Below are 10726 nucleotides of genomic sequence, written 5' to 3' on the forward strand. Positions count from 1 at the left end.
AGCATTGAATCACCGCTTACTGTTACCTTCACTCTCCATGTAAGTACTATATTCTTGGTATTTTTTCATTTGTCTTTTTATTCTCCATGAAAAAAAATGAAATATCTTTTCTTCAATTTGTCATCCGCTCCATTGTCCATGAATAATTTCTTTACATTTTACCCTTTAAAAAGCATCTGCTTAAATGTACTTTCACTAAATAAACCAAGAGACAATTGTATATTTTATTTAAGAACATATGAATACATATCAAAGATGGGACTGGTTTGCTAGCAGGAGCTGGAGAGCATACAACTTGGAGGCACCTCCCCTGTCCACACTCACACACTGATTCTATCAACACCATGACTGTCATGTTACTGCTGATGTAGGATTTTTGAGCATAACAAAGCACTGGTAACTGAGAACCATTAAAAAGTATATAGTGCTGGAAATTCTGATGGGGAAAGTGTTTAATGACTCAGGGAAGGACTGGGGCCAGGAGGGTGCCTGTCTGAGATCACAAAGGTAGTTCACTGAGCAGTGCCCCCTGACTGATATGCTGCTACAGATAATACTGCCAAGATTGTGGTAAACTAATTCCTTTTCCTGCATTGGCTAGTTCAGCAGTTATATAAACGTGTATGAATATACATATGTATATATTTATACATTATTCACTTGGCAAGCTATCTATTGTTGGTTATGTACGACTTTTCTATTATTGCACATAAAATGTTGACACTCAGTGAGCCCAATGTGTCATTAACCAGCACACAGCTCTTCCCCATCATGGTGGTCATGACCTGGAGGAAACACACACTCTTCACACACTGCTGGGGAATAATATTCAGTGTGACCAATGACACTACTACCACCTCACAAGCTCATCAGTAATGTTCACCCACACATTGACAAAATCAGCCTCACTAACATTTGTGCACAAAGAAGTATTTATTTACGTAATCATTTGCCAGAGGAACATAACCCATAATGTAGGGAAGTAACTACAGTCACCTTCAACATTCAACGATGTCTTTTCAATAATATTAACATATCAAAGATCAACTTCATTATTTGTTACTATTAACACATACATTACTCAAATACATGTAAAATAATATATAAAATATGGAGAAATATGCATTGCAATATACACTTTATGCTCTAAAAAAAAAAAAAAAAAAAAAGAAAAAAAAAAAAAGAAAAAAAAAAAAGGATCAGCAACTGGGATGCCCCGAGAGGAGTCAGCTGTAACCAACAGCCCACCTACCATTCAGAAGCAGGAATAGGAGGAATAGGAGGGGCACCACAGCCACTAGGAGCACAACACCAGGTTCCACAACTTGGCATGTGGAAATTTGGCAGTCCTGTGTAAACAAATTACAATCTGCTCTCCTAAAACATGAAGCAAAATAGCTTTGGTAAATTCCTTACCCTCCAAATTAACCTTCCTCCCACCATCCTATTAAATAACAGGAAGTTACCAAGACCTGGGCTCCTGAAGCACATGGCAAGTGCACCTGCCACACTGGGAACCTGTATCCTCCTAACTCCAATATAAGCATTCTTCTTGTGTTCAAGTCTTTTCATACATATTAAGGCAAAGTGAAAAATGCGTGTATGCGCACACGTGTGTGCATGTATTTGTGTGTGTGTGTGTGTGTGTGTGTGTGTGTGTGTGTGTGTGTGTGTGTGTGTGTGTGTGTGTGTGTGTGTGTGTGTGCGTGTGCATGGTACATTTGTACCATCTATCTGTAGTAGCCAGAATTCAAACTAAGCTTTTGTGTGTGTGTGTGTGTGTGTGTGTGTGTGTGTGTGTGTGTGTGTGTGTGTGTGTGTGTGTGTGTGTGTGTGTGTGTGTGTGTGTGTGTGTGTGTGTGTGTGTGCGTGCACATGGTACATTTGTACCATCTATCTGTAGTAGCCAGAATTCAAATTAAGTGTGTGTGTGTGTGTGTGTGTGTGTGTGTGTGTGTGTGTGTGTGTGTGTGTGTGTGTGTGTGTGTGTGTGTGTGTGTGTGTGTGTGTGTGTGTGTGTGTGTGTGTGTGTGTGTGTGTGTGTGTTGAGGCTGGCTGCCCAAAATACCTCACAATAGGAAAAGGTTGCTGGAACTTCCAGTTTGAGACAAATGGTGTTGCAAAATTTATCTATCCCTCCTTAATCTGATTGCAAAATGTCAAAATTTTAAAGGGAACTCTGTATATATATATACAAAATTTTTCGTATTACTAAAATTATAAAACTATGAACAACAATGGCTTTTATTATGTAAAACACATACTCTAGGATTATAAATGTTCATTTTTCCTGAATGAATTTATGGTGAGTCAAGCAATCTGGTCCACCTGCCACCTCTGACCAGTCCTCATCCCCACTAGCCATTTTCTCATTGCTCCAGAGAATGCAGAATGTTCAGTATTATTAGGAAGAATGGCTTGTGGAAAATTAATTTGCCTTTCTTTTCCTAAATCATTAAAATCTTAACTCTAAATCAAGAGGATTCACTGGACCTTCTTCCAAGAATCAATGTGCAACACAGGATATTTTCCCACTCCAATAAATACAAAACATCCTGTGATTTTGCCACTGTCCAGTCATTGTTGTGCAGCACAGCAGCTCCATGGTGTCAGGAAGAAAGTCACTGGAGCCGAATTGACTGGAAGCACTACATGCAATGATGTGGCACCAGAACACCATCAGTTAACACATTTTCATATAAAATGTAATAATGTATTTGACAAACATGATAAACATTTTGAAAGCACTGCATGGTAACTGAATATTCTGTGGTGTTCAACACAGCACACAGAGCAACCACTATCAAAAGAAATAAAAGTTTTTACAAATGATAAAGTAACAAAACAGAAAGGCTCTCCACATAGACTGCTGACTCACTCAAGGGGGTGAAGACTTGGGTGTGCTGGATGTTCTGCCAGTGTTGACTAGATACCAAACAAACCACTGTTTTCCCTGGGTGGAGACAGCTTGGCAAGATAAAACAAATATCTGATCTACCCTGAAAGTTCTGAAGCGTACTCTGAGGGGCAGCCACAACCTGCTCTCTCACCTGAACAATCACCATAACTTTGCTGCAAAAGAATCAGTGTTGGTCTTACAGAAAATACAAAATCAGGTGAGAGTCAGAGTTTGTTCAGCAATGCAAGTGAGCAAGGACCACATAAGCACTAGCGCTAACGTTCACTTTTGTATCTACATATATGTACAAAAAATTGATAAAAATAAATACCATTAATACTAAAAATATATATAAAATAAAAAGAACAAAGAATATTCATCATGGTATGTATGTTGTGGCCTGGGGATCATTCATGACAATGCATAAAAACACCAGCAAGAGTATGAAACGCGACACTGTACTAAATGCAAAGGCTCATCAGGCTCCTACAGAGAACCTGCCAGGGTTTATGTACAGGGGTGGAGGGGGAGGAGGTTGGGGGTTGTACAAAACTTGAGACCTTGGAACAGGCAGTGTGGCTGTCGTGTACATACCTCAGTAAAGCACGTGAGTTTAAAAGTGTGGCTGTACAAAAGGAGCTGGGAAGCCAATACTATAAATAAATTAATGTCCCTACACAAATACAGCAGATGCACCACCAATTGAAGAGGAACAGAGGCTGCAGTACTGGCTGAAAGAAGCCAGCACTCAAGTGCTGACACCTGTCCAACACGGCTAGTACATCTGCCTTGGCCCACTGTGTCTTCTCTTCCTGAAGGGGAGCTGACAGCCCCTCAGGGTGGATGACAAACTAATTCTCAAAATAATAATTTGGCCTCACCCCATAAATCACATTTTGCTGAGTCACAATGCACTGTACTTAGTAAAAACAGTTAAATTATGAAGTGAAGGCAGCAGGACAAGATGCTACCTGAGCCAGTATGTATAAAATCACTTCTGGCAGTTGGTGATGAGAAGCAACGTAGGCTTCTATCACCATGTACTGTGAATAGCCACTTGGCACCAGACTAGCAGCCACCAGCTTACAGAAATGCAGATGATGTGGGATAATACTATGTCACATAGCAATAGTGCTGTACCACTGATAGAAGTCCCACACATCCAACACAATGAACCCTATTAACAGTGAGATGTAACACAATGTCTTTTCAAATTTTGTACAAAAAAACAATTTTGAATACAGTCCATCATAATATTCCAATGAAGACAACCTAACACATATGATGGAAGAGATAACAATTTTTTGAATGAGTTTTTAAAGGTTTGACAATAGTGACAGCAGTGGTGGACAGCTCACATTTCTTGGTTCTTGTGGTGCCCAAATGAATCCAGTATGGGATAAAAGTATTAGTGGTCCCCTAATTCATTAATCAGGCTTCTTCAGTTTGATTTTCTAATGCCATGAATATCTCATCTAATAACAAAAAGTACCTTTACACATGCTGGCCACTTATCTCCGATTAAGTTCCATCTTGAGCGCTGGAGAAAAAAAAAAGTATAAATAAATGGATATTATGCATTATGCTGTTGGTGTGTGCGTGTGTGTGTGTATATATATATATATATATATATATATATATATATATATATATATATATATATATATATATATATATATATGCACACACCAAATATAAGGTTATTTTAATAGATAAACCACTTTCAGGTATTATAAAGTTAACAATTCAATGAAAATTCATGCTGCATCAACATTAATAAAAAAAACACACAAGAACAAACAGCTGTATGACTGGAAGCACAAACATTATTCTGACTGGAGGAGCCCTTATTGACTCACCTTCAATAATATCCTGTTTAACTTTGTCCAATTCCTTTCTCATTTCTTCCATTATTTCTTCCTTAAGTCTCTCTAGGTCTCCGCTACAAGTGCCCCCACCTGCCCCGCCTTCACCAAGCCCATTGACTCTTGGAGCTCCATCATCCGAGGTGGACCCAAACCTCTTGCGGGGAGGCTTTGGAGATTCTGGTCCAGTCTTTCCATTGGAGGACTGATTACCAGGACTCTTTTGTGAGGATCTGGGTGGGTCCTGAGCAAAAAAAAGATATTGAGTAGCTGTATATTATGTACTTCATACATTACCCTTACAAAAAAATATTACTAAGTTGAGCGTTACTCAGGAAGGAAATGGCCATAACTGAAAGTCTCCATTTTATTTTGTCCTTGCATTCTCTAATCCTCTTACTATCTAGATCGTATAGTGGTTAGTACATTGTGTTGTGGGCGCAATAACCCAGGTTCGAATCCTGGTCACAGCAAGAGGGACAAGAATTTTTGTTACTTGCATATCCCAGTGCTCTTTTGTTCCATCTTGCTGGAGGCCATCTTGTGATATCCACCACATCTACTCCATTTATATGCAATTCTTTCAGCCATTCTTTTCACATGACCAAACAAACTTTTGAACTTTCTATAATCAACAAATGAAACTGGGCAAACCTTCTGTTGTTAAATGGCTCAAAACTCAATTTCTTCATCTATGTACTCAACATAAATTCCCACACAATTAACACCTTCTTCATTAATGGTACTCAACTATCTAGTACATGACAGACAGACAGACATCTTCAAATCTCACATGCCCCAAAGATATAACTACTTTTCTTCTTTGCTCTCTCTCTCTCTCTCTCTCTCTCTCTCTCTCTCTCTCTCTCTCTCTCTCTCTCTCTCTCTCTCTCTCTCTCTCTGTCTGTCTGTCTGTCTGTCTGTCTGTCTGTCTGTCTGTCTGTCTGTCTGTCTGTCTGTCTGTCTGTCTGTCTGTCTGTCTGTCTGTCTGTCTGTCTGTCTGTCTGTCTGTCTCTCTCTCTCTCTCTCTCTCTCTCTCTCTCTCTCTCTCTCTCTCTCTCTCTCTCTCTCTCTCTCTCTCTTTGTCTGTCTGTCTGTCTGTCTGTCTGTCTGTCTGTCTCTGTCTCTGTCTCTCTCTCTCTCTCTCTCTCTCTCTCTCTCTCATCTCACTTACCATGCTTGCACACAGACTTAAACCATATTTAAATCAACAAGAGTTTTATTAGTGTTGTACAATCATGGACTAGTCAATCACTGTTCAATTAGTTCAAATGGAATCCAGATTTCACAATTCAGGATCTTTGGTGTTTTACTGTACATTACTTGAGGTCTCCATCACAGCACATTATATGCATCTAGTCACCACATGCAGAACGGGATGAAATGACAACCAGCACCACACCAACATACAGAATGCAGGAATGCAGTAACATGCTATTCCTCAATACTGGGATGCTATCTACTCCACGTGTCTTTGTTCTTCAACACACTAGACTTTACATACACTCTTAAACTTTAACTGTACCTTTATTGTGATGTATGATCATGCAGACTTTGCAAGATATCGGCAAAAATTATTCTTATTCCTACATGGAAGAAGAACCTTTGTGGTAAGTAAAAATGCTGTATCACAAACCTGAGACTGAGTAGGTGAAGAAGGGGGATCCTTGTTCTTGGCTCGACGCCGAGCTAGTGTTGCAGCCATCTCATCCATCATACTCATCATTCCCCCCAGAGCAGGCCTCTCCCCAGAGCCTCGTCCAATGCTTCCTCCTGAACTGCTGGAGCCCGTGCTTTCACTGTCTGGGGCACGGGTCTTGCGTAATTTGGCACCTGCCAACGCTGCTGCTAATCCACTGCTGGCGGAGGTCTCTTCTGAAGATGACTGTGACCTGGCCAATCCTCCTGGAGGAGGAGGAGGAGGAGGAGGAGCTCCAGCAAGTGGAGGTGCTGGTGGAGCTGGAGGTGGAGGAGGGCCACCCATGGGTGGAGGAGGGGGTCCACTCATAGGAGGTGCTGGAGGAGCAGGTGGACCTCCAATGGGAGGAGCTGGAGGAGCAGGAGTCCCTCCAGGAGGAAGAGGTGCAGGTCCACCAGCAGGCAGGGGGGGTGGACAACTAGTGGGTACAGGAGGTGGCCCACTGGAGGGAGGTATAGATGGGCCAGGTGGTGCTGGAGGAGGGTTATTTGGAGCTGAGTTGGTGCGATGGTGACCGGCTGGCACAGGAGGTGGAGGAGGGGGAGCACCCATGTTCTGCTGGGTGGTCATGCGGCGCTCCTGCATCACTGCTATGTCTTCACGTGTCATGGTCCTGCAGAGACAGAAGTTCAGTCAGTGAGGAATGATTCAAATGAGTTAAAATTTCATCAGGTGTATGAAATTCTTCACATTTGAAAAAGGTAGTAAAGCCAGGCATGCTACAGCTACAGGGAGCTACTGCACACACTCAAACCTGAATTGTATATTGAGGCCTTCAGCAAACCTTCACTAAATTAGATTTTTATTATTATACACTTTATAGAGAACCTTTTAATATGAAGAAGGTATATTGGTAGTTAAAGCACCCAGAAGGTGATGATTATGACTAACCAATGATGATAAATATGGTAGCTACCACTTTCAGAAGAGCTGAAGGATGAATGAAAATACTTGCCTTGGTGCCCATCATCCCAATTCTACACTACGTACATTGGCACCACTACCTTGCTACACCACACTCATGCAAGGCCAAGTTAAAAGCCACTAAGAAATATGAAGGTCATGGGTGCCAGAGGCTGCCATGCCCTAGAGGTCCTGCTGTTAGTGAAGAAAGTTGTGAGCCAGCATCAACGCAGCGCCAGGAGAGAGGTAGTGGTAGTATTGGTGGTGGTCCCTCGCTCGTGCACCAACCAGAGAGCACCACCGGCCCAGACAGGCGGGGCAGGGCACGGTGGGCCTGTACTGTACCGTGTGTCATGGTAATGCTGGAAGTTGTCGTAGGTCCTGTCGTAGGTTTTCTCGTAGTGGTTGCTGTACGCGTGGGGCTCAGCGTACCTGTACCCCATGTCCTCCTCGGCGTACATCTGGTTGTGGTACTGAGGCTGCTGTGGCTGGGTCATCATTGGTGGCTGCTGTGGTTGTTGCTGCTGAACTGGTGGTTGCTGCTGCTGCTGCTGCACCTGCTGCTGCTGTTGCTGTGAAGGTGTGACAGGAGGGGGCGGGGGAGGCATCTGACGCACACCTCCTCCATTATTGAGCACCTGCAATATCAAATATTCATTAGTAATATTCCTGTAAAACCAGCACTCATGGCAGAAGGCAGACAAACACTAGGAACCAGAGATTACCCTGAAGCAGTTGTCCCCAATGTGTTTCATGGAACAAGTGCACAACACCAGAGGAAGTCAGTTCTGGTGAGATGACCATGAGAATCAGAATGTAATGGGATCTTTACTATAAACTATTTGTGACTATTATTATTATCAGATTTTGATTATCATAATTTTCTTCATTTGTAATTTTGAATGCAGGCATGAATAGCTGAATATACAAAGCAGTACATAAATGTTTAAATAAGAATAAGCAAGGCATCCAAAATAGTGAGGGAGGACTTCAGATAGTGTACATGATGCAACACAAGTACTGAGAGTACATACTGTTTCCAGCTATCATTTATGACTATAACATGTCTCTGTTTAGCCAATAATTCATAAAATATTTTATTTCATGACTGTGAAGACAATATTATTGATTTGTAACAAAGTATCCTCTCTCTCTCTCTCTCTCTCTCTCTCTCTCTCTCTCTCTCTCTCTCTCTCTCTCTCTCTCTCTCTCTCTCCTCAGAAAACTTTCTGGAAATTCAGCAGACTTTACAACCATTGTCACAGCCTTGAACTTTAGCTACCATGCTGTCTTTCTAAAATAATCCTTTGTGAAGCACAGAATTATAATAATTTTTTCTGGTTTCAGATTGTCACACTACCATTCCAGGTGTGTGTGTGTGTGTGTGTGTGTGTGTGTGTGTGTGTGTGTGTGTGTGTGTGTGTGTGTGTGTGTGTGTGGGTGTGGGTGTGTGTGTGTGTGTGTGTGTGTGTGTGTGTGTGTGTGTGTGTGTGTGTGTGTGTGTGTGTGTGTGTGTATTTTTAAGCTAATAATTCATTCTTAACTTCAATGGTGTTATTCAATATTTTAAAATTTTTTAGTGGGAAGGGGGAGGTGGGGTGGGAGAGATGTCAAACTATCAAGCTGAGGTTTCAATGGAAAAAGGGTAGAAATTCTGTACAATGTGATGCATATATCCAGCAATGCACATCTCAGCTCTGTCTGTCAACATCTACCTTTCCTTCTTGCTGGAAGTTTGCCTACATTCAACCCGTTCCTAAAAAGGGTGACCGTTCTAATCCCTCAAACTACCGTCCTATTGCTTTAATTTCCTGCCTATCTAAAGTTTTTGAATCTATCCTCAACAGGAAGATTCTTAAACATCTATCACTTCACAACCTTCTATCTGATCGACAGTATGGGTTCCGTCAAGGCCGCTCTACTGGTGATCTTCTGGCTTTCCTTACTGAGTCTTGGTCATCCTCTTTTAGAGATTTTGGTGAAACTTATGTTGTTGCCTTGGATACATCAAAAGCTTTGATAGAGTCTGGCACAAAGCTTTGATTTCCAAACTACCCTCCTATGGTTTTTATCCTCTCTGTAACTTCATCTCAAGTTTCCTTTCTAACCGTTCTATTGCTGCTGTGGTAGACGGTCACTGTTCTTCTCCTAAATCTATTAACAGTGGTGTTCTTCAGGGTTCTGTCCTGTCACCCACTCTCTTCTTATTATTCATTAAATGATCTTCTAAACCAAACTTCTTGTCCTATCCACTCCTATGCTGATGATACCACCCTGCACTTTTCCACGTCTTTTCATAGACGTCCAACCCTTCAGGAGGTAAACATATCACGCAGGGAAGTCACGGAACGCTTGACTTCTGATCTTTCTAAAATTTCTGATTGGGGCAGAGCAAACTTGGTATTGTTCAATGCCTCAAAAACTCAATTCCTCCATCTATCAACTCGACACAACCTTCCAGACAACTAACCCCTCTTCTTCAATGACACTCAACTGTCCCCCTCTTCTACACTGAACATCCTCGGTCTGTCCTTTACTTATAATCTGAACTGGAAACTTCACATCTCATCTCTAGCTAAAACAGCTTCTATGAAGTTAGGCATTCCGAGATGTCTCCGCCAGTTTTTCTCACCCCCCAGCTGCTAACTCTGTACAAGGGCCATATCCGTCCATGTATGGAGTATGCTTCACATGTCTGGGGGGGGGTTCCACTGATACTGCTCTTCTAGACAGGGTGGAATCAAAAGCTTTTCGTCTCATCAACTCCTCTCCTCGAACTGACTGTCTTCAGCCTCTCTCTCACCGCCGCAATGTTGCACATCTAGCTGCCTTCTACCGCTATTTTCATGCTAACTACTCTTCTGATCTTGCTAACTGCATGCCTCCCCTCCTTCCGTGGCCTCACTACACAAGACTTTCTTCTTTCTCTCACCCCTATTCTGTCCACCTCTCTAACGCAAGAGTTATCCAGTATTCTCAATCATTCATCCCTTTCTCTGGTAAACTCTGGAACTCCCTGCCTTCTTCTGTATTTCCACCTTCCTATGACTTGAATTCCTTCAAGAGGGAGGTTTCAAGACACTTATTCATCAATTTTTGACTACTGCTTTGACCCTTTTATGGGAATGGCATTTCAGTGGGCATATTTTTTTTATTGGATTTTTGTTGCCCTTGGCCAGTGTCCTTCTTACATAAAAAAAGTTCCTCACCTCAAGTGCCTTGAGCATTGCCTGCGCAAAGGCATCAGCATCATCTTTACTAGAGAAGTTGAGGCCGTACACCTGCCGGTTGTCTCGCCACTGATGGAAGGTGACGGTGGCTTGGTTATACTTGAGCCCCTTCAGGATAGCACAATTTATG

General features: G+C 42.0%; 1 protein-coding gene across 7 annotated transcripts in view; it reads right to left on the reverse strand.

Moving 5' to 3' along the window:
• Nucleotides 1-210: 210 nt before the first annotated feature.
• Nucleotides 211-10726, reverse strand: part of LOC135090482 (protein enabled-like) — a 106977-nt gene continuing 96461 nt past the window's right edge. For 5 of the 7 annotated variants that reach the window (XM_063987281.1, XM_063987270.1, XM_063987260.1 and 2 more), the window contains 5 exons: nucleotides 10576-10726; nucleotides 7712-8004; nucleotides 6401-7076; nucleotides 4759-5008; nucleotides 211-4439 (listed from right to left, as the gene is read on the reverse strand). The exon at nucleotides 10576-10726 is cut by the window's right edge and continues 5 nt beyond it. In XM_063987281.1, coding sequence (XP_063843351.1) covers nucleotides 4411-4439; nucleotides 4759-5008; nucleotides 6401-7076; nucleotides 7712-8004; nucleotides 10576-10726 — 1399 coding nt within the window. In that variant the 3' untranslated portion in view covers nucleotides 211-4410. The remainder of the gene's footprint in view (nucleotides 4440-4758; nucleotides 5009-6400; nucleotides 7077-7711; nucleotides 8005-10575) is intronic. The other 2 variants (XM_063987309.1, XM_063987290.1) reach the window with 1 other exon arrangement.

The sequence above is a fragment of the Scylla paramamosain genome, chromosome 3, assembly GCF_035594125.1.
Source record: "Scylla paramamosain isolate STU-SP2022 chromosome 3, ASM3559412v1, whole genome shotgun sequence".
Taxonomy (NCBI): Eukaryota; Metazoa; Arthropoda; class Malacostraca; order Decapoda; family Portunidae; genus Scylla; species Scylla paramamosain.